Source organism: Squalius cephalus (genome assembly GCF_949319135.1).
Source record: "Squalius cephalus genome assembly, chromosome: 17".
NCBI lineage: Eukaryota > Metazoa > Chordata > Actinopteri > Cypriniformes > Leuciscidae > Squalius > Squalius cephalus.
In genome coordinates, this window is record NC_137138.1 from 19,204,136 (window position 1) to 19,231,179 (window position 27,044).

General features: G+C 36.9%; 1 protein-coding gene across 13 annotated transcripts in view; it reads right to left on the minus strand.

Moving 5' to 3' along the window:
• The window catches only part of nrxn2a (neurexin 2a), a 387,404-nt gene that overhangs the window by 230,601 nt on the left and 129,759 nt on the right, over window positions 1-27,044 (minus strand). For 8 of the 13 annotated variants that reach the window (XM_079898733.1, XM_079898732.1, XM_079898727.1 and 5 more), the window contains 3 exons: window positions 9,408-9,709; window positions 5,486-5,530; window positions 2,292-2,453 (listed from right to left, as the gene is read on the minus strand). In XM_079898733.1, coding sequence (XP_079754859.1) covers window positions 2,292-2,453; window positions 5,486-5,530; window positions 9,408-9,709 — 509 coding nt within the window. The remainder of the gene's footprint in view (window positions 1-2,291; window positions 2,454-5,485; window positions 5,531-9,407; window positions 9,710-27,044) is intronic. The other 5 variants (XM_079898730.1, XM_079898728.1, XM_079898723.1 and 2 more) reach the window with 3 other exon arrangements.

Here is a 27,044-nt window from a genome sequence, read left to right on the forward strand (position 1 = left end):
GTTTACACTGTCAGTCCAAATCCGATTATTTGTGTATCCGATTGGAATCTGATATAAAATTAATGGCGTCCACATTGGATATCGCAACTGTTCAGATTCGATTTGTGTGTCCATGCCGCTCTTTTGTTTTACGGAATATCTGCATTGGTTTTTGTGGCAATAACGTGGCGTTGGTTGGTATACGCTAAAAACAACAACCGCAACATGAAGGGGTTTGCAAAACACATTTTCTTATTATTTACCACGACAACGTGTAGCCGGCGTGCTGGACTACTGCGTCTTTTGGGGCAGCAGCAGAAACATAGGAGGCTGGTATGCTTGGCTTTATTCTGTGCTGTCATCTCCACCAGTTTCAAAACATGTCTCTCTTATATTGTCATTTTCTGCTTGTCCAGCACCTTTGCAACAACACAACCTTATTTCTGCAGCGATTTTCAGCATCTTTCCTATAACAACATCTGACGTTTACGTTTTACGTGGCGCGAGAAAGTCACATAAACCATGCGAAATCCAATCAGAGCAGTCAGACTAAAACGGATTTCCAGAAATGCAATTTGAATAGGATTTCAACCACATATGGTTTTGGCTCAAAACAGATTTGTAAAAATCGCATTTCATGTGATTTTTTTTTTGCAGTTCACACTTGCTAATTCTGATTGGATTTCAATCGGATATGCACAAAAATCAGATTTGGACTGACAGTCTGAAGGTAGGATTAGTGGCACAAGTGCTACTGTTCTCAAAAGTTAGTCTGGAGGCCATTTTAAATCTCCATTTTAATTTTTTTTTTTTTTTGGTGATAAACATTAAATAAACAAAAACTGCAAAGATAACATGTAAATTAAAACAAATTAAGAAAATTGATTTGTCTTTCCACCATGCTGTAGCAAGGGTCCAACTTTTCATCCAAAATGGATAATTCAGTATCCATGTAGCTCAAATTTGTCATGTGCTTGTGTTATAGTCCTGTTTGTTGTGAGCACATGGTTTGTCAGGTGTTTCCTTGTGTCATGTGCTCTCCTGTCGATTGTCTAGCCCCTCCCATCTTGTTACCTGATTGATTAATTTGCCCCAACTACCTTCCCTCGTTACCCTCTTTTGTTTGCTTCCCTATTTAGTCTCCCTGTGTTTGCAGTCCTGGGTTGGTTCGTTGTCTATGTTCCCTTGTGTTTCTTGTTCCTGCAACAGTCCAGTTGGAATTCCTTGATGCCTGTCTTGTCCCCCACGGGGTAGTTTTTTTTTTTTTTTTTATTATTACTTAATAAATACCCATTGTTCGTGCACTTGAGTCCTCGCTCCTTTCCTGCAACCCAGACCGTGACAATATATTGACAAACTGATAAAAGACACTGTTAAAAAGTTTTAATTGTTGGATACAGTTGAGAAGGTCAAGACCTCAAAGATATTTGATTGTTAAAAACTAGCTATTTTTCATGTTAGGTTGATTTTTGTAAATATTTTACCAAATATATAAAATAGTTCTCAACAAAAAGCATGGGATTTGTACCCCATTACAAAGTCACAGGATGCCAAAGTGTACCTTATTTGTGTAAAGTGCCACCAGTGATTTCAATGGGAGATCAAAATATATATTTATTTTCAAAGGCAAAAAAAAAAAAAAAACAAGGCTCACCAAACATTACAGCCTAACAAGGACTTGACAAATGACTCGAGAGGGTATATATACCCTGACAAACTAGCCTAATTAAATGATACACAGGTAGACGCAGTCAACATGGGGGAAAACATGGACACAAAGTACCTGCACAACAAAAGAGCAAATGAAAACGAAAGAGCGATGAGACAAAATCAAGACAAAACAGACTACCAAGAGCGTAACAACGTTGTAGATGTTTAAGTGTTTCTATCAGAGGCACGATAAGGGATTGCTGAAGTTGCTGCTGAAGAGGGACTGATACTGACTGTATGGTTGAGCAGGTAGAGAGTGGTGATTAATAGAGTCCGGGGTCAACGAGACAGAGATGGAGAGTCTGGGACAGTCGAAAGGGGATCCATAGAGGAAATCAATTTTTAATTTGGCTGTCAGGATAGTAAAGCTGGAACTTCAACGGTATAGACATGACATAAATTATGGGACATGCTCAGAGGGGTGCGAATGGACACGAAAGGGAGAGGAGAAAGGAAAAGGACGGATAAGGAAGAGATAAAAGAGGACAGAACGCTCGCCAAACAAAGAGAACATTAATGGATCCCAAGAAACCAGGTCTTCTTTGAGGTGGTCTCGACCCAAATTCAATGTAAAGAACAAAATGTTTCAGAAGTGTACTTACATCTTTAAGGCAGCCCATGAAGTTATTGCTCACGGGAGAGCCGGGAAGATCCGCGGTGTTTGGACTGCCGCCCACGTAGAAGAAATCATCTGAACCCAGCATGGTGTAGTCCTCCTGGGTGTAGCCAGTGGTTGTCAGCAGCCCGTCCACCGATATCGTCACCTGTTTGCATAAAAGCCACGGAAGGATAGAAAAGAGAGGGGAAAGAAACGAGAGAGGGAACGTGGGAAATCTTTTGATTAAGAAATACCCGCAATCCTTGTTGGCCTCAACAAGTACCTCTACTAAAAAACTGGTCTGTTTCACGTGGGGGTTCCTCTGGTTCTCTATGCATACGTTTGCAAAGGGGGCAACCCATTTTTATGTCTGCTATTGCTGCTTTCTGACTGAGAGAATGCTGTCATGTGTGCTGGACTGTGCACTAGTCAGTGTTGGAGAGGAGAGACAGGAAGGGAAGGTGTATGGCATCAGGAACTAAGAGGAATCACTATATGTTGAGTGGATTAGCAAGTGATGTTAAGGGTGACTGTGCAGATTAGTATAAAAGGGGGGATTCAGACACAAAAATGGTTGTTAGTATAACAGAGGTTGCATTTATTCATGTTTGTGGTCAGTTCTGATCAACTTCTAGATTAACTGCACACATTTTGTAAGAGATGTATTGAAAAGAAATACTTTGAAGGTGTTTAGGTAGCGATAGCTTTAAGATTGTTAATACACAAGCCATGCATGATGGTTAAGACGTCTTAGGCTACAATTTCAGGACTTAATATGGTTAGACTAAAGAGTCATTTAAGATTTCTCTAGAGCAGAATTATATTTACAACATTTGTAAATGTTAATAATAAAGTGTGGATGCACTGGCAGACATACAAAACAGGTGGTTTTCTTACAGTATTAATAAATGCTCAGGGTTGAGGCGTTTCCATGCCGACAGAGAGAGAGGATTCAGATTTCATCTCTAATGTCGTCAAAGATTCTGTGAACATTATTATTACTGTGGACAAGTAGGCAAAGCTGGAAAGAATGCAGCTTGTTTGATGGAAATTGTAGATGGTTTGCATTGTCCTGAAATTGAAACCTAGTATTTTGTCTGAACCTTTAGAAGAGAAAAAAATAGAGCAGAGAAAGCTAAACATGAAGGGGAAAACAAACCCCCACCAAAAAATAATGATAAAATAAATCAATGTACAGCACCACACAACAACAACAACAACAGAAAATAGTTACCCACACATGCAGTAGAAGCAAATGCAGGTGCATAATGGCATATAAGCTGCGTATTATATAAAAAAAACGGTATTCGAATCACAAGTCCAGTAATATGCAAAACATTTCGCACATGCTGTATAAAAAGTGCCACGTCATCGGCTACTTAAAGAACTCAATGACAAAAATCACGACAACAAAGATGTACTCTTTTTCCACAGGGAGAGAAGGGTAAGGGGAGGTCAGTCTTTTCTCTGATCTCTAGACAGAGGGTTAATAACAGCTGAATGGCAGCCGCAATCATTTTTATCCACTTTTGTCATTTTTCCACTTTCAATTCATGAAAACAGTGAGTGTTTGTGCTTAAGCAGAACACCTCCATTTGTCTGCCCAAGGTCATGCTTTTTAGATTAAGTGTGAGGCAGCTGGAAATTAGAAAGGACTGTCAATGGCATGTTACATTCTAGCATTGACACAATGTGAACATCTAAACAAATTTGATTAGCAAAATAAAACTGAATAGAATCTTGTCTCAAAGTAATTTATCTCACTCAACATCTATGTAATGTCTATTTTTCAACAGTCAGATCATATTTAATATTTATTAAGTTTAGTAAATATTTGAAATGAAAGGAACGTTTCCTTTTCCTTAACTTTTCCTTAAGATAATATATAGAATATGTATTTACTTGCAAACAAATGCGGAAGATTATTCACATCACCATTCATATTTATAAATAATAACTTTACATTATTCAATACTTCAGTTAAAAGCAATACTCAAAAGAATAATACATATACAAACCATTTTTAGTCAAGTGTAAAGCCACTGGAAAACAGTGGATATGTGCGACTGAATACGTTGAATTCTATTAATTGGAGTCAAGACATTGCTTGGTAACCAAAACCAAAACTAAATAGCTCCCATTATAATCAACAAAGCTTCATACTGGAATCATCTGTCAGCAGCAAAGTTTGAAGAGATCTTTTTTTAGTTTTTATTTTATATTGAATAGGGGAAATACAGTATTATGTTATTAAATGTATAAAAGAATAGACATTTTTATGTCATACCACCTAGCACTAATGATCTTTACCATTTTAATGCTATGTAAAATATATCTAAGTAAATGTTCAGTCGTTGCATCTACAGTTCAAATAAAAGCCTTCATTGCCCTTCTCTCCTGTTATTCTTGATTAACTTGAGAGCACTGCATTTTAAGAGACGTTTCTACGCAAAAACACACTTATTAAATGCTACATCATACAGTGCACCGTAATCTCTGTATGAAATGCTGCAACATTTAATAAAAGCAAACATCAAAGGGGGAGAATAAGGGAAAATGGAGCAGGTGGGCAGAAACGCTGCACAAGAGCTGCAGTCAAAGGTTTTTTTTTTTTGTTTTTTATGAGAAATTATTAAATGCTTTGAAAGAGCACCCACTGCCCTTTTACTTTGACTGACACTGGGCAGTTTGTATTTTAAATTGACATATAATTTTATGTAACTGCAAAGTTTGTCTGTTCATTACCTAAAATACCTGACCTGCAAAGTGTTATTCCATGGAGATGGTTTTTGGAGCAATATTTTAGCATTTACATTAAGCATAAAAATATGTTTTTGTCAGTAAATATTCTGTCTGAGAAAACAAACCCAGTGGCTCAGACTAAAGTCTTGCGCCTGCAGCAGCTTACAGCATCGTTTATGCCCACCGTAGAGAGCCAAATAGGATGCGTTATTAATGGTAGAACTCATACAACAAAAAGCATTTTAATAAGGATATGGGTGAGGAGGATTGTGAGTGGTATATAAAAAAAAAAAAAACAATGTACATAAATTGCAAAAAAATTAACTTTTGCATAGCACCTGGGGATTGATGCCATTTTTAAACTTTTCTTTAGTCGTTTCTGCACAGTAAAAGCAAAAAGAGATAAAAAAAAGAAAGGGCCAAACCAAACTAGACAAATTAGAATGTGATATCTACCATATAATGCAGTTTGTTTACCGTAGGGAGTCCAACCCCTGCGCGCTTCAAAAAAAGAAAAAAACAAGGGAGGGAGAGTAAAATTACATAACATAAACTCCACAGAAGCTTTAAAACGATTGAAAAAATTATTTACTAGCAATTTTAAAGCAAGTTTAACCATACCACAAAATGACACTAATTTCTCCGCCCTCCATTAGAATATATCTTCCCAGGAAGAATGAGAAAAAAAAAATCTGTTAAAATCTGTTATTATAGATCCAATTTCTTTGGACACTGTCAACGGCAAACAGATGGCTCACATTCCATGGAGGTTTTCATGTTAGTATTTGAAGGGGTAAAGGCAGAAGATAAACAATGACAAATCCACTTAGAGGCTTCAGTGTTAGTAAAAAAGAGAGAGATCAACTAATCTGTCAAACAAGATGGTTTAGGAAGGGTTTTGAAGGAGGGATCTTGCAGAGGCAGCAGCGTTAGAGTAAAGAATGACAGCAGCAGTAGCGACTCACTCATTATTTAAGGTAAATGAATGACAAAACAAAAATGTCAACACCCGTTATGCGCTCGTTTATGCCTGCTCGGTACTTCAATAATTTGTCGTGGCAGAGCAAAAATACAGCTCATTTGTTAACAGATGCAAGGTGCACCCTCGGCTCTGTAAGCAACACTTGAGCTAAAGGTTACGGCAGTCAAATGGAGAAATAATCAGCAGCGGTGGCAAAAGCGAGCAGGCACAGTGTGTGTCTATACAATGTGCACTATCATATAATCATATTTCAGCAATAAAGGATTGAAAACAATCAGGATAATGACACTGAAAAAAACAGCCTCGGCTATGAACGCTGCCTTTAAGGCTGTGGTAGAGGGACCCCTTTACTCGTAGGTTAAATGATTAATAGTAAACATTCCCACTTCTCCACAAGATGGAAAGCTTGCTGAATGAAAAGAGATTTTTTTTTTTTTTTTGCTGGCGTAATTGGAGCATATTCACCATCATGGATTTAAATCACAGGCAAAACAGAGCGGTGAAGTCTGGACTTGAATGGAGTCTAATCAAAACACTCCTCTTCAACAGGGACTCGCACATACACACATCCGTAGTTAGTAACAACTGGAAGGTAATTATCACCACCGTCTGTGTCTGGAAGAGCATGTGGCTTTATGGTACTTCAATCCTGCAGTGAAGATGATTCCTGCAAGCCCTCCAAGTGTCCGACAACAGAAATATTTTGCACTCAATAAATCACTGAAATGAACTAATTTTGGTGCTTATGAATGTAAAACATACATCTATTTTACAATCAGGGTTACATATTACCTTAGTTAAATCTCTGACGGCTATCAATGTAAGGTGGACTAGCTCCAAAACAACTGCCTGGTCCACTGAAGCACCCATGAGACTATCCAATTCCAATTAAATCAGGGCTTTGTGCAGTTCGTCTCAGGGTAAATTCCATTCAAAAGTGAGCATTAATTTGCCGTTCTGACTCCAGAGCACTTGGAGTGAGTACTCTGACGGGTGTAGGGCAAAACTCTCACGTGTGCCCATTTGGGACAACCCACACAAAGTCAAATGTCACTTTGACTTTATTTTGACTCTGAATGTTATCTGGATAATGGCAAAAATCTGCTTGGGAAACAACCTGTTTAGACTCTGGTAGAGAAAAAAAGATACAAACACAATGAAGCTGTAAAAGACTGAGTAAATGAGTTTTTCTGTTGTGACATTTAAATGTCCCTGAATTCCTAGGTAGTCCCATTTAGTCACTTGCTAGCTTTTCCAAGACATGTAAAAGCTTTAAAAAACATAATAAGTGGGGTATTACTGATGTATTTTATGAGTAAAATTTGAAAACACATTTTGAGTACATTCAAAAATAACACTGACTTTGGGACTATGGAACCGGAAGTGCAAAAATGCTAACTCGTTCCCTGGTTTTAGGATTAGTGCAGCACACTATTGTCTCTTCTTTTGGCATTTGGTGAAAACAAATGAGCAATATTATAAACATTTCTAAATATATAGGGGACATATTACATTTAAGCAACAGACTTAAAGTGCCCCTATTATGGTTTTTCAAATATTCCCTTTCATGCAGTGTGTAATATAGCTGTTTGTGAATGTAAACGTTCTTCAATGTTGTAAAGTCGAAAGTGCACGATAATTAAAGTTATTGTCTCCAAAAAGAAAGAGTAGACTCTGAACCGCCTAAATTAGTCATCTGTAATTTGAATCCCACTGTGTTACGGTTCTGCGTCACTAGATAAGACATTTGCATTATGCCCTCCTATATTGAACATTGTCTGGCCGCGAACAACTTGTCCCCTCCTCAAACACGCCATTTTACTGACGACTACTTCTCAAATCTCAGAGTTCAATGTGGGATTCGTAAAAGCTTACTCTTGAGAGATGGGTCAGTAACCGGTTTATTTGGACCAGCTTGCTCCTCAGAATCACAACCTGCCAGTATGATTAAATACTGATGTATAGATTTTCTACCGGGTGTTCAAAATACGTAGTTTTGGGTTTTATATTGTGTAGGTCTCCGGCTAAACGGATAACTTATTAAATATAAAGATATTACTGTCTTACTGAAATACTTCTGCTAAGCAGCTGTGGGCCACTATTACCTAAAACTGTGTCTATTAATGCAGATTGTCTGTCGTTCTTACTAATTTGAGTAAAGATAAAGGATGGAGCAAGATTTGTTTAGCAAAATTTTATGTTATTGTCATTCACATTAGTGGTCGGCTAACGTACGCGCAGTTATGATACAGTTCCCGCATGTGCACCGTAATAAATTAGAAATAAACACATTGGTTTATTGTTGAACATACACTTGTTAATGCTGATGGTGAGGAATTACAGCTGCAACATCTCATAATGTACTTGAAACTGAGTACTGAGGTGAAACTGAGAACTGAGGTTCAGGTTGAATAACTAGTTCCTCCAATGTTTCATCATCGGACTTGCCCTTGGATTGATATGGTAAAATTTACGTCATTGTTACTGTCTTTACAGTGCGTACAACTGAGGAGGCCTCTGGAAGGAGCTGAAGTTCAGTTATGGTAATAGGCATTTAGCTGTAGCCGCGCTGTACGCGGTAGACCAATCACAACAGACTGGGCCGTCTGGCCAATCAGAGCAGAGCAGGCTCACGGAAATGAGGGATTTAGAGAGACTGATTCATCCGGCGAGTCGTTTGAGAATCTTTGAAAAATGTGGTGATGTGCAATGTATATTATGAGAAAATGAAGGTGTGTTTTTTGACCTTTGATGCATGTAAACCTGCTGTAGAAGACCTCCAAAACAAAATTAGGTACCTTTAAAATAGCATTATAGGGGCCCTTTAATAAAAAAAATTACTTAAGTTCCCTTAGCTAATGACCTTTCCTAAAAGAATTTGGTTGCTCACTTTTGTTTGGAACGACCCACAACTAGTGCAAAGACCTCCCACAATGCACAAAAATGCAGTCTGGAATTCACCTTTTATAACAAGCCTCAAATACTGAGTGTATTGTCTCTTGTGGTCTTGTTATCACAGTATTTGAGGCTAAAATCATGTGGAACAACAGTTATTTCAGAAAAAGCACATTTTATAACTGTTTAGATTGGCTTTAGATTTTTCACACTATCACATAAAATGATCTGATGGATATCACTGAAATAGCTGTCCTGAGAATCACATTTGCCTTATTGAACATCAAAAAAAAAAAGAAAATCTGCTTGTGACCTCCATGTGTTGACTCTTATTGTTATAGCTAGCGGAAATCGCTAAAAACGTTTTTAAAGACTTAATATTGCATTTGTACATCTGCTCTACACAATAACACAAGTTAAACTAAATAACGATTAGCAAAAATATTGGTAATATCAAATGAAGCACCCAGCGGAGCCACGATGCGCAAAGGTGAACGTTACCTGACGCAGGTTGCGGGACACACGGACAGCATGCCAGGCATTGTCGTTGAACTTGCCGTCGGACGGCTCCACCAGAGCCTCGAAGGCGCCGGAGCCCAGGTTGATGACCAGGCACACAGCACCGCTTTTCAGAGACAGGTTGACGTAGTCGGCGGACTTTCCGGTGTGGAGGAGGAGGCCGTTCCGCTGCAGTGTTCGGAAGGACAGGGTGATTTCATCGGTGCTGCTCTGGATGGGCTTTTGGGACAGGTCGTAGCTGAAGAACTCATTACCCTTGAATGTGGCCACTGACTCCACTTGGCCTTGTTGAAGGGAGATAGAAAAAGGCAAGGGAAGGTCATTAGAGCTGGGATGGATGTGGACAAAGGGTATGAGAAATGATTCCTCTTTATATTCTCTGTGTTTTATAGACTCTCAAAAACCCAATCAAACATTTGTGGATGAACAAGTGGAAACAAATAATTAATGAAATGGCAATGAAAGTAAAACACTCATAGCATGTTTTACAACACAGAAAGGTTCAGGCAGGACTTGAGCCTTGATGTGATTTTTACTAATGAGAGGATTAAGACTACTGGCTCAAATGAAGCATAAACGAACCAGAAATTAACAGTACAAGACAGCTGCAAGTATGAATCATTGTACATCCCTGTGACACGAGAAAATCTCACTGGATTAGAGCGCATGCTTCCTTATTCGTGCTTCACGTAGACGTGTACCACAGAGGTGAGTGATGTCACACATGTAAATCAGCGTAATCTCCCCGAACGCCGTTCGCATCAGCTAATAGTGAAGGTCATTTATACATGTAAAGCTTTCCGTCCTGAAATTAAACTGCGAGAGCGCAATTAACGAGCTGAAAACGGGCTGTCAGGAATAATCTGAAATAAAACACAGCCGCACTTCTGAAAAAAGGTTTGATTTGCAAACGCCACTGTGAGATGTGAAAGATTTGATGAACGAGGTAGTTTCAAAATACAGTCATTAAGAAAATAGGCGATTGAGGAGGAAGCTTGTCAAAATATCTCATCCTCCTTATTTTAGATTATTAAAAACCAGCACACTCACAGACAGCCTGTTAGTTTTTTACTCTCTTTTTTTTCTGGCCTTATGTGCAGCCTACACCACCTGTTAATCTAGTGGGATGTGCAATGCTACATATTTTCAAACTCAAATAGTTGGTGGACTTCCTTGCATAACGGAAGGGGAAGCCATTAGCCTAGTTTTGGGTTAACCTGACACTAATTGGAGACGTTTAAGGCAAAGTGTTTACATAAGACTTATTCAAAACAGCTAGACTGAGCGCAGTGGAAAATACAGAAATCTCCAGCAGTGTTAATAACATCAATGACATCTCAGTTAAATCATGGTGATAATTAAACAATTTAAGTTAAAAATTATTATTTATTTTTTTTGGTCATATTTTTGTCAACGATATAAGACTAATAAGAATATTATTGTTTTTAATATTCCAATCATGGACTGATCCACTTGAGCTAAAGCTAAACAGTGAACGAACATCAGCAAAGCGCTTTCATAACAGGTTAATTTACTCACCCAAACATGTCATATACTGTATGATGATTATTGATTAGATAAATACACAACATGCACTTCCTTCAAAAGTTTGTGGTCAATAAGATTTTTTGATGTTTTTGAAAGAAGCTCACCAAGGCTGCATTCATATGATCAAAAACACAGTAAAAATAGTAATATTGTGAAACATTCTGAAAATTTAAAATAACTTTTCTATTTTAATATATTTTAAAAAGTAATTTATTCCTGTAATAGTAAAGCTGAATTTTAAGTATTATTACTCCAGGCTTCAGTGTCACATGATCCTTCAGAAATCATTCTAATATGCTGATTTGCTGCTCAAGAAAAAAATTCTTTCTTATGTCAAAGTTGAAACATCTGCTGCTTAATACTAAAACTAAAAAACTAAAACTTTTTTCAGGATTCTTGGATTAATAAAAAGCTCAAAAGAACAGTATTTATTTGAAAGAAATTCATATATAATTTTAACATTATATATCTTTACTGTCACTTTTGATCAATTGAATGCATCCTAGCTGAATAATAGTACTAACTTAAAATGAACTAAGTTATGTGCTAGGGAGAATGTGTAATTCACATTGTGAATAATAATATAACTATTAATACATAAATGTTTAAATATTTGGTTTCAATTGGGACTTGCCAACTAAAGTGTTATTTTTCACAAACCAAAATCAAGTGCTTTTTATGTATTGTATAATTTACTAAAATTAATGAATATAAAATGACAAAACACTGACATTTTTACAATTCTAACTTTTAACAACAATCATTCAAACTGTGCAACAAGTAATGTACTAGCACAGCACACTAGCTCAGCTTATAAACGCATAACCACATAAATTCTTATGGCTTTTGATCAGGCATCGCAAAACACAACCCCCTGGGGTCCTAGGCAGACTCCATTCAACGGGAGGAGCAAACTGTTTATGACACTGGATGTAGTCATTTTTCATTTAATTGATACACGTCTACAAAATCTATCAAGTCTATCCACTGACGCATCCCAGACAATCATGTTTTACAGCACCAGTATTGCAATATTTGTCCTTCAGATATGCATATAACCTGCGCAGCTGCTAAAAATAGTATGAAATATTCCATTCCAGGTTTAACCACCAGAGCATAACATTAATTTGAAGACTTGTGATATTTCATCAAGCAAGAAGGCTCAGACCATCAGTTAGGAAAGAAACGATTGGGCACGAATCAACCAACCAGACAACTTCACCATGGAAAATGTGACCTTGCAAAATTACAGCGGGAGAATCTTATCATAGTGCCACTTGGTTCAGTGGAGAATAAACAGCCAGAGCGTGTTCCACAACAAGCAGACCTACCACATAGCGAGGAACTCTTTAAGAGATGACAGAAACAAAGCCCCCGCTGAGCTGTGTGTGCTTAAGTTATTTTTGATTTTTTTCTCTTCAATTTCTCACTGACTACAGAGTGACGCAAAGAGAATATGACCCACAAAGCTCAGGGCTGTGACTAAGTATAAGGTAATGTTTCTAACAATAAACCGACGTGACATGATGGGACTCGACAATATCAGAGAAGCTTTCAACTTTTCAAAAGTGCAGTCTGAAAGTGCCTCAGATGTTACTGCTGCAGAAGCAAATGTTCTCAGATAGTAACAACACTTCTGACAAATGAATCGGGACACAAATATATTCGCAAACCGAAAGCTTTGTTTGCATTAAAGGTGCAGTTAGCAACTTTTATGGAATTTAAATAGATACCACAGTCAGATTTCTTCTTTAGCCAAACAGAAGACTTTGAGGTGATTTCTGCCTGTCAATGGTTTCACATATTTACAGGGAAGCCCATTCTGTATGGGCAGCAGAAAGCTGAGAGTGTGATCATTCAAGTGGATCATTCAAGTTTAAACGGAAAATTCAGGTTCTTATGGTGTGTTCACACCAAACGCGATGTGTATATTCGCATCGCGTTACTCGCTCTAGATTACTCGCGGGATGTTTTTCGCGTCACTCGCGAATAAAAACATCCCGCGAAAAGGAGTGTGTCATCATCATCATCAACAACACAATTTCTTTCTGCCATAATTTCCTCATGTCTGAAATAAATGATATTGCTGCTCTGTACTTGTTGTGGAAGTCCCAAATACGGAGGAAAGCCAAACGCCGACGTGTCTGGGTTCACAGCACCATCCAGAGGCGCACTCAACTCGGGGAATTTCACCGTCTTCAAGCGAATTTTCCGCTCGAGTTGAAATTTTTCAACTTGCGAGGAAGACACGATTGAGGCAATTATCGAGCGGCAAACGCGTCGCCCAATTCGCGTCATTGCATTGACTTTGTATGTAATCTACTCGCGCAAATAATTCAATTTGCGTTTGGTGTGAACACGCCATTAAGCAGTTAACAGTTGTTAGTTTGTCAAGCAGGAATTATATTTTGATCCCACTTGTTTTGACAACTTTGGCATGATATATACAATTGTATCTTTGTAGGGTGGCTTGCAACTGGAATGGAATAGAATAGTTTTTCATATGGTCTCTCAAAGACAACATGAACTGCACATGAACTGAACATCCATAGTGATACATTTAATAACTTATTGTGACTTGATTTTTATCAAGAACTTGGTTGGCAGGTTAGAAGGAACATGATATTATTTGGTCAATATTATATCATTGGACACATGAACTACATCACTACAAAATCATTGCAGAAGCAGAGAATGTTATTACATTTTGATGAAATATTATGAATAACATGCAATGATGGATCCTGCACAACACTAGGGATATTTACTAAAGGGGTCCTATTATGCTTTTTCATGATTCCTTGTTTAATAACATTCTTAAGTCTGAATCAGATTTGAATAGGTTTGAAATTGAGGCCATCCTTAATATTTACATCTGAGCAGATGAAACTCGCAGTTATGGTAAGGGGCGTAACATTTACCAAACACGCGGTGCCAATCACAATCAGCGCGTTCGAGCCAGACTGGGGAGAGAGGTGCTGTAATAATGTAAAATATGTGGAAAATAATATGTTTGTTTGAACAATCAAGCATAAAAGCATATTCTAGTACAACCCAAAAACAAAATCAAGACTTCATAAAAGGGCATAATAGGACCCCTTTAAGAAAGTGAAGAGGGTAAGTTTTGATTTCAGGTTGTCTTTAAGTAGTCAACTGGTGAGGTGAGAGGATGATTTGTCTCATGATGGTATGTAATGTTTGTAGTGAGTGATTATAAAGTTTTTTTTTTTTTTTTTTTAAATGACCAAGGAGTAGTTTCAAGATTGTGTAGGAACATAAATAACAGTCCATTAATAAGGGTTATTTATTTTATTACTGGCCTGGTGGTGACAATAAAACTGTTTTTTTGTTTGTTTGTTTTTTACTCTCAGCATGCTCTAAGGCCTTGTCAAATTATTTTCCATAACAATAACATAAAATAAATAAATACCCCCACCCATTCCAAACACACACATTTGTATATGTGCATTAAAAAAATTAAAAGCTATAAATTCATGCTGATGTCATTTTCTTTATAATAAAAAAAAAAAAACAAACATGCATGTTAGTGAGTTTAAGGTACAATTGTGTACCTTTTGTGTCAATTGTTTTGCAAAAAACAATATTCAGTTAATCCTTTAAACCAAAAGTTTAAGTTTGATATTCATAAAAACATGTACGTGACACAAAAGGGGGAGTGACAGTTTTGTCAACTGGCCTGAAACTCTCCCACTCTCCAACATGCATTAACAGTTCACAAATGGTCTAACAAGCAGGTTTATCATTAAGTTGGCTAGTTATATATGTAGCTGCTAGTTCTAAATAATACATATTCACATTCACCATGGTCTACATTTGAACAAATGGAGAAAGCACGGCTTAAAGAGGCGAATAAACACTCCAATGTTGGAGCATTAATGACTCTCTCCTTATGGCCAAGCCTGAGGAAAACGAACCAAAACAACAAGCACTGGAGTTACCCCTTAACACAGAGCCTGTAAAGCCAGCTTTAGTTATGTGCAGATTTGTGGTGTTGCTGATGAGACGTCTAAATCTTCATGTCCAGCCTCCGATCTCTGACTTCAAAAGAGAAGAGAGAAATAGACAGCGTTTACCCCAGACCCTCAGAGCGTGCTGACGGGATGCTCTCTGTGTAGGCTGGAGCAGAATAGCCTGATTTATTTACTTAAGACTCCTTTGTGTCTTTGATATGACAGGACTGGAGCAATCAGTTCTTTAGGCATCAAGACTTACTGTCATTACGCACTAATGTTCATGTCACTGATATGAAAACACTAACACTAAATGAGAGGGGGTGTGAAATCAACAGCGACAGACAGGGAGAAGGCAAAGAAAGGCAACGAGGTTATGAGCTGGATAGAGAGAAAGAGAGGGAGGACATGACATGGATTGCAGAGACTTATGATCAAACCAGGGGTGGGAGGAGAAGAAAATAAATCCATTCACAGATTAGTTCTCCGACTCTGGATTACAACATTTTCACAATCAGAATTATAAATTAATTATGATCAATTCTGTTTATTGAAAAAGCAACTGAAGGTCAAAACATTTGAGAAACAAAGTGTCATTCAGTGTGCAATGCTGCAAAAATGGCATTGAGGACATTTACTGACTGGGGACGGACTCAGACTACATCTGAATGAAAAAAACAAACAAACAATTTTTCAAAAACTTTGGCTGCTAGTTAACATGAATGGGAATCATGAATAATGTAACAATTCCAGTTCCAATTATGCATAAGGATTCATAGTACTAGATTTTTAATAAGTAAACAAATAAAAAAAAAAAAAAGAGATATATAATACATTTAAACAAAAGGTGTATTTACATAATAGACTTTTCACAGTCTTTTAAAAATGGCATAAATCCAAAACTATATAAAGCAAAAATATTTCATCACGATTTATAAAATACTACAGACATGATGTGTATTTTAGATACTGCACCTGTTGTCAAATAAAGAGCCATATTGTAAAAAAATAAAATAAATTAATTACCGAGTAAAATTGGCAAAACTGTGGCTGCCAGAATAATTCTGCAAAAATGTAATCATTTACAAAACAATCTGTAAATTTTACAATTTAACTTAAGTTATTTTAAAAAGTTGTCAGTCACAGCCAGTATTTGATAATTTTCACAAAAAATGACCCCCAGAATATTTTGTTGAATGAATATCTGAACAGAAAAATAAAAAAATAAAAAAATAAAAGGAAAAAAAAAAGATAATAATAATTAAAAAAACAACTTTTTATTCAAGCTTCATACATTCAATGTCTGGATAGGATTCAGAACAATGATCAAAACATAGATGGAGTAGTCCATCAACACCCCTAAAACTTGCACAGTCCTATAGCTCGTCCTGGGTCGACATTTCATTCAGTAACATTACATTAGGCAGTTTTGATTTATATGCTGTTTAAATGTTGATTGCGTTATTTTACATATGCATGATTACATATGATATCGATTGTTTCTGCATTTTCTTCACATGTCTTTTGATCAGGAGATCCAGTACTCTTTAAAACGACATGTCATAGCACCATATAACAGTGAAAATACCATCAATGGCGAGAAAGCGTTCTCTCACAAATGACGGAAATTTGTCAATGGCGGGGATTTATCACAAGAACAAATTTAAGCCGGCAAATTCGACGGCCATTCTGCTACTAAAATCTGTTTTGTACTTTTTACATAATACTGATAAACACCATAATAACACAGGAGGTAAAGCGAAAAGCCACATGATGAATCAAACGGATCAAAGTACACAGTCCATGCTGTATGTTTTTAATTCACTCAAAGTATCATCTCAGAGGCAGTCGACTTCATTTTATTTAATCCAAAAACCGACCAATGAAGTCTATGAACAGTCTATGAAGTCTGCTGATTTGTCACTGTATATTTGTACTATGTGATGCATACTAATGATTGATGCTGTGTTTTTGTTATCTACTTGTACAGCGACCTTCGAGCTTGGGAAAGGCGCTTTATAATAAAACATTATTATTATTATTATTATTATTATTATTATTATTATTATTATTATTATTATTATTATTATAGTTCAGAAGATTTTAAAAAAAGTCTACATCTAAATGCATCAAGGACTGTTTCAGGAATCTAACTGTAACTCCTTTAAAATCGAATCATAAGGTACAATTCCCATCAAACATTACAATTGAAACCCTTTTTCCTGCAGAAACCACTCACTTCCAGATAACAGGAAGTTCTAACATTTTTATAGCATGTGGATTGTACCAAATTACTACAGGGTGTTGAACAGAATAAAGCAAGTAAAACAAAAATTGAAGCAATCGAAAACAATGATGATGATAAAGTCCCCCAAAAAATAAGCAGACGGCCGATGGGAGAAAAGACACAGGCCGCACTGTAAAGACCAACTGAATGCTGCACAGTGGGAAGTAATGGCAATCAAAATGTAATCTTGAGAGTGTTATTATTCCAGCAAACTGTGTCCTCTTATGAGGCTCTCTCCCAGCTCTCGTCACGACCTCTCCCTCTGCCTGGTGGAGCTCAAAGTGCGGATCTGAAGCAGACATGTCCAATTAAAGATACACACACGCTCCAACCTCACTGCTTCTGATGAGACAACAGAGACAAATACGACACACAACTCATTTCTAATGTCATCTGCGGCAGTGTGTTTATGTGTCGCTTTTTCTGACAGGTTGGTTGGTCTCAGATGCTTGTGGAGAGTGAGAGAGAAATATCAACAGCTGATTAAGTCAAGGCCCTGCAGCAGCCGAAGCCATTTGCATTAGCAGATTAAACATGGCTATGAGAGAGAGGGGAAGCGGGGAAAGGCATATCTTTTCGAGTTAACTGTGCTATTTTCCCCTGCGTGCTGACAGAAGAGGAGACTGGCCATGACAGTAATGTGTGTCAAGGGACACTGGCATTCACTGGAGTTCTAAATCAACAACAATAAAACTAGGCTCTATGTTTGCAGTGGGAGAACCCTGGGCAAGATAACACACGGAAAAAAAAAAAGAAGAAAAAACCATTTACATAAACACGTTGTCATTTTAGTTTAGCATGCAGGGGGACCTTTAATAATTATTAAATGTATTATATTATATATTTACACATACAAACACACACGTACGCGCATGTGTGTGTGTAAAAAAAAAAAAAAAAAAAAAATATATATATATATTCAAAATCCACTTGCCTCCTTTGCTTAAGACCATAATATTTAAGGTTTAGCATGAAATCAGGATCTACAGTGTACCTAATGGTACTGCCTACACAAACATGCCGCGCACAATCTAGATTCATATGATGGGCATGTATATGCACTAGCTCGACGTGGAATGCATATGGACTTAATTGATTTGTGTGAGAAATAGAGCAGAAATAAATTAACAGACGTTTCCCCAGAGGAAGATGACAACAGGCTCAAAGCAGAGTCTCACTGGTCTTTACTGAACACATCTTCTCCTCCCCAGCCCTATGGTGTCATTAAACCTCATCTTTAAAATATTAAAAGCACCCACAGGCCGCTTTGCTCTGCTGGATTTCACAGATAAAATCTGTCCTTAGAGGAAAAAGTGGGGCATTGCAATGCAAACCGCATGTCACCATATTGCAGACTATTGCCAGCAATCTGATCACAGAGCTTACAACAACTGTTAAAAACATATACATTTTACCGTTTGAAATATACATAATTAACATTAAATTGAAGGGAATTCATCTTAAATTGAGGTTTAAAAATCAAAGCAGAGTTCAGAAATTAATTCAGAAATTAATTGAGAATGGCTTTTTCAAATTCTCAATTTCGGAACTTGAAACAAACAAGATGTATAAATTTAAATAGCCTATTTAAAAAATAAGAATATATAATGCAATATAACTGCTTCTCATTTTCAGCATGAAATATCCATAAAACATGTTATGTAACAGAACCTCATATTTTCATTAAAAAAAAAAAAAAATCTAAAGTTAATTATTTAAAATATCATCTATACAAATGTATACTAAATTTACATTAATTTTCATTTCATGGATAATCTCATTTCCTAAAATTCTCTTTACTCCCAACCATTAAAATAGATCTTGGATCTTTAAGATATAATCATTAGACTAGATTAAGAATGTCAATATTTATTTATTTACATTCCTTAATATTTTTTATTTTATTTGATATGTTACCTGAAACAAAATTTATGCTGTAGTATGTCAAAATGAAAATTGGTTTTGCTGGCTCTGTTTGTTTTAACAGTTTTGAATTACTACATTATAGAAAACGTCTAATCAGTAGTGACTGTGTGACTGTTTAAAATCGCATTGAACTGCAATCCCAGAAATATCGTTTTATATCATTCCAAATGAACATCCTGTGGCCAGCATCCAATTAGAATCAAATTACAACGCATGATATGAAAGCTTTAGCATAAGTTCTGCCGGGAAGACTCAATTACTACGTCACCTATTGCCTTCACTTCTATCCAATCATATTCTTATGCTCACTGTATAAAAGCTCGGTACTTACACATGTTGAGTTCGCAGATACTGAAGTGACAATTACCCCCATCCTCCCCACCACCACCAGGATGGTCCTGTCCATACCTCCCGGGGGGGGGGTCGGCTGCGCCCCTGCCTTAGTCTTCAGGCAGGAATTGCAGATCCGATACCCTCGGATTATGCACTACGGACGGGGCCTACGCCAAATGACTATTATCAGCTTGCTGAGCTGTCAATAAATGTATGATTTGTTGAAATAATTCTCCAGAGTCTTTCTGGTAGAACTGAAAGTAAGCCAATTCTTTAAATTTGTATTTTTTCCTAACAATGTATCACAGATCAACCACAAGAATCTTTCATATCTTTAAATGCCAGTTATATAATCCACCAGCAACAATCTAAAATGGAAGAAAACAAACAGTTTGCCATTTAAATAAATCAACCATCATATCTGATTACAGTAAATAGAAAAAGGTTTGGTTTTCCACCAGAAATATTCACTTGCAGAGGACCTACTATGCTGAACACTAAAAATAAAAGTCCCAATCGTAAATTCAAATCCCTCTCTTTCAAATTTTGTCCTGCACGGTCATAGACATTGTTACGTGGATATATATTGAATTGTTGAGTGTATTATTAATAGTTTGTATTTGAGTTCGTAGGTGGAGTTAGGGGGATTTCTGATTTACGGAATGAGTGACGTCATGGGAATTCCTGCACTTAAGCCGGATTGGTGTTGAGGGCGCGGTCTCTCTGTTCTCTTGCTCTTCGTTCTCCGCCTCCGTTCCTGATTATTGTCAGCTGGGGTGGTTCGCCACATGGCGAGAACGTTCTCGTCTCGTTGTGCCTCTCCATGTTGAAGACTTCAATGATCGTGATCTGAGTTTATTTTATTATTTAAAGCCAGGTAGAGTTATTTACTTTTGTTCACTTTTTGTTATTTATTTAGAGTATAGCGTAGCGAAGCAGTGGCCCTGAAGACTCACCTGTTTGTTGCTTTTTTTGTCGGGAGTTAGGTAAGATCTTTCCTGCAACGATAGGTTTAGTTAAGGGTTCATGTTTTTCTCTTGCTGCCCTACCTGTGCTGTTTATTTGATTATTGTTTATTATGTGGTGCTCTCTCTCGTCTGTTCTTTTTTATGGACTTGATTAAAACTTGTGGCGTGATTAACGTCAGAAAACCACTCAATCGTCTGTGATTTCTAAATATGTTCGGTCTTTATCTTATATGTGATTTAAACGAGCCAAGTTAGATAAAGGGCCGTAACAACATTCAAAATATTTGTTCCACGCGCAGCCTTGCTCAGCACCCTTGGTAAAGCCCCGTATCTCCAAAGCAATTCATCTCCCGCTGTAATGCAGCATATAGACTCGCAAATAGGTTATCCCTTGATCTGGACTCTTGCTGCAAAAAAAGATAATCCCTGTCACAGGCCATGGGCCTCTCATAAATAAAAGTTAATAAGGAAAAAAAAAGAAGAAAAGAAAACAAAGGGCCAATTTTGCAGTGATGCAATCTAGTTGCAAAACAATACAAACTGCTCTGGCAACATTTGATTCTTTCTTTCTACAACGGTGTTGTGTTTAAAAAGCAGGCAAGAACAATATTCCATTCCTGCAACATCCCAGCACTGTCATGTGGCTTTCTCTTGGGGAGCTTCAATTAACAAACCATCATCGTCGCATTTTTCACAGGGAGGAGAAATGATTCTCACAATCGCAGCCTCAAGGGAAGATCATTATCTGTCGAAAGTGAACAACCTGTGCAATTATTTCTATTCCAATGGACTGGTAGCACTCACTGTTTATCAGTTTAAAACACTGGAACACACACACACACACACACACACACACACAGGTTCTCTCTCTCTTATATAGAAACAATTTAGAATATAGAAATTCTAAATTCTTATATAGAAACAATTTATTAAACAATTAATATATAAAAAATTAATAGCACTAAAACTAATACAATTATTTATTTAGTTTAGTACTATTAATTTAGATTTTAAAATGTTGGATGAATAATGAAAAACTATAAATACGAGTAAAACTGCATACAGAGTTTGATCATCATGCTGACTACCAATAACTTCATCTACATCTAAAAACATGTAATATTAACATTAATATATCAACAATAACTTGGAGATGTTTCTATCACATCAGTGACGATTGTAGACTTGAAATCAATGCTCAAGGTGAGGCTTTTCTATATTAGAGAGAGAGTGAGTGAGTGAGTGAGAGTGAGTGTGAGTGTGTGTGAGTGTGTGTAAAGGAGGGGGCAGGTGCTGTGGTTTTGTCCTCTGAACCTGTCATCACTGTGGAAAGCTAAAGAGATTCTGTGACTGGCAGAGGCACTCTGAAGAAAAAAAAAAAAAAAAAAGATTTCCAGAAGTGTCGAAGGGTAAATGGAATTTCTGATCACGGCAGACTAAAAGTGGTGAACCGAGAGACAACAGAACTGCCTCAAACAAAGCTTGAGCAATCATTGCACTTCCTGCTCCAAACAGCTGTGTATTATTGCACATCAAGACTGTGTGCTACCAAGACAAACCAATGAACACATGATCAATACTTCATAATAGATACGCATTAAGCATCAAAATGAACATTTGCACAGTTGGAGTTTGAAATTGAATCTACAGGTCTTATACTAACCTTCCATCTATAACTACCACGTCAGGAAAAACAAGGCTAAACATATTAATAAACTTATGCTGCTACAGTACCACCTTTGTGTACTAAATATTTTAAGCTTATCAAAAAAAAAATGCTCTGTTAACTAAGCAACATGCTAACATCAAACTATTGAAATAAATTATGACTCAATTATCCTAAGAAAAGCGTTATTTGTGTACCACGTGCATATATACAGTAGTTGCTGCCTATGTAGAGCATTCCAAATTAGTCACTTATGAGATTGTCATTGGTCCATGACAATTAGCATGCTCCCTTAGAATGCAGTTTACCATGTTTTGAAACAGAGCACATGTCTGTAAACCAAATATATTGACAGCTTTGGTGTAATGCAGAGCAACATGTTAGTCACTCTTGTCTGCCTGTTAAGATGGAAGCAGTTCTCAAACAAATGTCATCTCCACCGCAGGAGCAAACATCAGTAGACTGACTCAGATGTGCTGGAGAGATGAGAGCAGAGATGAAACGGGGAGATTCCACACCTCACAGCATCCACACAGGCTTGTGTCATTAGCAGGGACACAACCGCCTGTGTGCCGGTTGCATAAAGCCATTGTAGGATGACTTGCTGAGGCTTTGAAAAAGGTTCTACAAAGTAAGTGGTATAGCTTGTTTGCAGTAAAGCCTGTTGTGATTAGAACATAACCATCTGATCGCGATGATGTGATCTAATCGTGAATGAGATAACCGCGTATGTGTATTTCAGTCACAGGCTTAAAAGGATTGTTCACTCAAAAATGAAAAATTTTGTCATTAATTACTCACCCTGATATCATTCCAAACCCGTAAGACTTTCATTCATCTTTGGAACTCAAATTAAGATCTTTTTGATGAAATCTGAGACCTTTCTGTCCCTCTGTTTAGTTTCCCTCTGTTTAGTCTACACAACTACCACTTTGACGCTTCAAAAAGTTCATAAAGAGATTGTGAAACTAATCCATATGAATTGAGCGGTTAAGTCAATTTTCTGAAGAGACGTGATTGCTTTATATGATGAACAGATTGAATTTAGGCTTTTATTTACATACAAACATTCATAAACGCACATATCAGTTGTGGCAAACGAAAGCTCAAGCATGTTCACTTGATGTGCGAGAACCAATGAGGTTCATCATTGTGTTACACATCACTTTTGAGCTTCCGCAAGAACCAATGAGGTTTATCATTGTTATACATCACATTTGCGCTTCCGCAAGAGGTTTGGTCTCGCATTTCAATCAAGTTCGTTTGAGCTTCTGTTTATGTTCACTGATCAATGTTTATAAGTTATTAAAAGCCTAAATTCAATCTGTTCATCATATAAAGTGATCCAGTCTCTTTAGAAAATGTGGACCAAACCGCTCAATTCATATAGTTTTACAATCTCTTTGAAGTGTTACAATCTCTCTTGAAGAGTCAAAGTTACAAGGTTACAACAAAAGCAGTATTCTCTACATCACAGGTGTCAAACTCAGTTCCTGGAGGGCCACAGCCCTACAGAGTTTTGTTCCAACCCTGCTTCAACGCACACACACCTGCAGTTTTCAAATAAGCCTGAAGGACTTGATTAGCTGATCAGGTGTGTTTAATTATGGTTGAAGCTAAACTCTGCAGGGCTGTGGCCCTCCAGGAACTGAGTTTGACACCCCTGCTCTAGATGCTTTCTACCATATCCAGGAATCCCACGTATTAACCCCATAAATGCCGAAGCAAAGGAAAGACCAGCAAAGCATAACTATCACAACTATTCTCAGTTTGAATTCGGCGCTACAGTATAAATACTCTAAATAACAAATGATCTGTAACAGAAGCAATAGTGCCACATGGTAAAAACATTGCTCGCACTTGTGTGTTTGCGACATTGCTGTCGAATCCAATAAAGTTGTCACTGCATTATTTTTTATTTTCAGTCTCTCTGAAAAGCCTGGGGCGAAGAGTGTGGGCTTATCCGCAGTAAAATTAAGCAAACAAACTAACAGTGTCTTATTGACGTGTTCTGGAAATTTTTTTTATTTTTTTAGTTCATCTACGCTTTCTTAATGTTAGAATCACAAGGAAGGCAATGCAAACCGCAATCAAAAATAAATAATCAATTAATTAATCAAGCTTATTTAATAATCAGCACTCAAATAGCTAAAACTGAGTTGTACAAACATTTAAACCGCACATAAGGCAGATTTTATATAAACAGAATTTTTCTACTCCAGTTGGTGAAATATAAACATTTAAATGAAAATAAACTGTAATAACTTGTTTTCATGACAGATGTATTCAAACATACACTAACAGGATAAGTAAAGTGATCCGTCATGCTGTATTAAAAATGACATTTACTATTTGAATTTCTTAATAAAATCGAAAGTTGGGACTTTGCTTCATATTAAAAGTAACAAAGCTTCTTGCAATTATTGGATGGAACATCACAAATGTTTAGTGAAGTTTTGTTCATTCATCAACAGAAGGAAAAACACAATTTTAACTGCGAGACAATCATGAAGAAAAGAGTTGCACAAACAATAGGGAAAAGATCTTTTAGGTTTTAGGTTTTAAGAAACCTTATCATTACTGATTAAAATCGAGAAATTACTATTGTCAATCCAGAGCTAGTGTCCACACAGCTGACATGTTTAACTGTTGTAGCTTATCCACGTTGTGTGCACAAAATACACACTGAGCAAAGTCAAAACATGGCATTGAAGAATCGCTAATTAAACACCTGTTTCAGTCATTGGTTTCGGCCCTCCAAAACCATTTCAGCCCAAACCTGAAAGTTATTATAGTTTCAGCCGAAAAATTTAGATGGCTGAAATTTCAGTGCATCCCTAGCCACCAAAAAACAACACAAACCCTGCAAAAAGAATAAGATTAAAAAAATAAAAAAATAAAAATAAAAAAGAAAGTACAGTAGGCTATTAGGCTTTCAGTAATGAGGAATGAAAGAGGAAATAAGCATTTATCTATATTGCTCCTGATTGAGGCTGAATGTGTTGAGTGTACTCTCTGCCCACACTAACAGTAATCAATAGGCAACATAACGAACCCGTCTGAAGTGAATCATGACTCCCTCACAGTCTTGAGATAGGTATCCACTTATTCATTAAATGGATAAAGAAACAAATTTCACAACATTATGAAAACATAGTTCTCCCCCCCTCCCCCTCATGCTGTGATCATTTTAACCATGTGGTGCGTGGAGTCCACGACAGATTTTAGCAGCAATTTCAGAGTGTGATGTAATGTCTATACAACCATGGGCAATTATAAATGATAAATTACAGATTAACCTCTTTATATGTCAATGGGTTATCACATCATAAATTCAAAAAGGAACCAAAAAGTGATGAAGCACCAAGAGTAAAAAAATATCTATATAATATATATACACAGTATATTTACCATTATCTTTATAGCAGTTGACAAATGTTACTCTTCAGTGGGAAAAAATATTTGAGATGGTTATATTTTAGTTTAAGGAAAAACACTATTTTTCCAGTGAGACTTAAATCATGAATCAAAGGGTTGCACTATAGATAAACAATGGGGAAAAGATCCTATACTCTCTCAAAATTCTTTAAACAAATCAAACATTTAAAGAATACCATTTGCTAAAAACAATACAAATATATATAATATGGCAACTGGTAACAAAAAAACAGATGATTAACAAAACCTAACAAGCTACAGATAAATGCAACTGTACTGAAAAAATAATAATACATTAAAATAAATAAGTGTCATGCTTAAATGTCATGAAATGTCACATGCAAAAAAAACGAAAAATCTTGGTCCAAAAAAAAACAGGCTGTTTTTTCTTTAGGCAACATATAATTTGTAGTTTTGTTGATTTTGGAGTGAAATGCAGCCTGGATGTTTCCTGACAGTTTCAGTGCAATTGGCCCTCTAATCTCAGTGAATAAATGCGCTCTTGGCCGATTTGACACTCTGATTGTCACCAAGCATGCAGCCAATCAGGTGACCTTTTCAAAGATCAGAGCGCTTGGTTACGGCTGCATTGATTAATGTCCTCTTCAGAAGGTGATCTCACAGAGAACCCTAAACAATGTCAACCAATGACAGTGTCACTACCACCATCTGCTGCTCTAGAGAATAAAAAAGCTTCATCAGCAATCAGAGGGTTAATATTATAACAATAGAGAGAAAAAAAAAAAAAAAAGAGTCCTCCAAGGTCATGTGAAAGAGAAACCTTTTTCTTCCTCCGGATCCCTTGGATGGAGAAATGGCGTGGCTCATCCGAAATGGGTATGCTTTGTAGATTAGGTTTTGGACTAGCTCTGAGCCCTGACCTTGCCAGCAACTTTGGCTTGGATTTCTACACGGATGAGATTCAGGGAGGAAAGAGGCACGGAGATTTACTTGCATTAATTCACCTTAAAAATGCAGACGGTTTACTCGCCACAGCAACAACAGCTGCGGGTACCAAACCTCTGTGGTGAAGGCGGAGGGATCTCATATTCGTTTGTTAGTTCGTGTTTAGTATGCAGCACATGACTTTACAATCAAGGAGCCTACAGTCTCAGGTGAATAAGTGTGTAGTGGTAAAAGGATTGTGTCTTTGTGATATTTACTACTGTGATAAGATCTTAACGACAGGGGGGGGCAGCTGCATACTTCAAATACCCGCCATTTAACAATCAGATTATGGTAAATAAGCGTGGATATTTGCACTGCTGTTTCTTGCTGGTTGTTGACAAATGTACAAATAGGAGAAGGACAGGAGAAAAAGAGAGAGGGAGAAAGTAAGACAAAATGAGTCAAGATGAAAGAGAAATGCAGCTGTCTGTGAAATAAGCACTTATGAAAATCATGATTCCTTCTATTCCTCTTTTTCCTGTTCTGCTGAATGCCAAGGCCACGTCAAGGACATGATATGCTCATTTAAGCTCA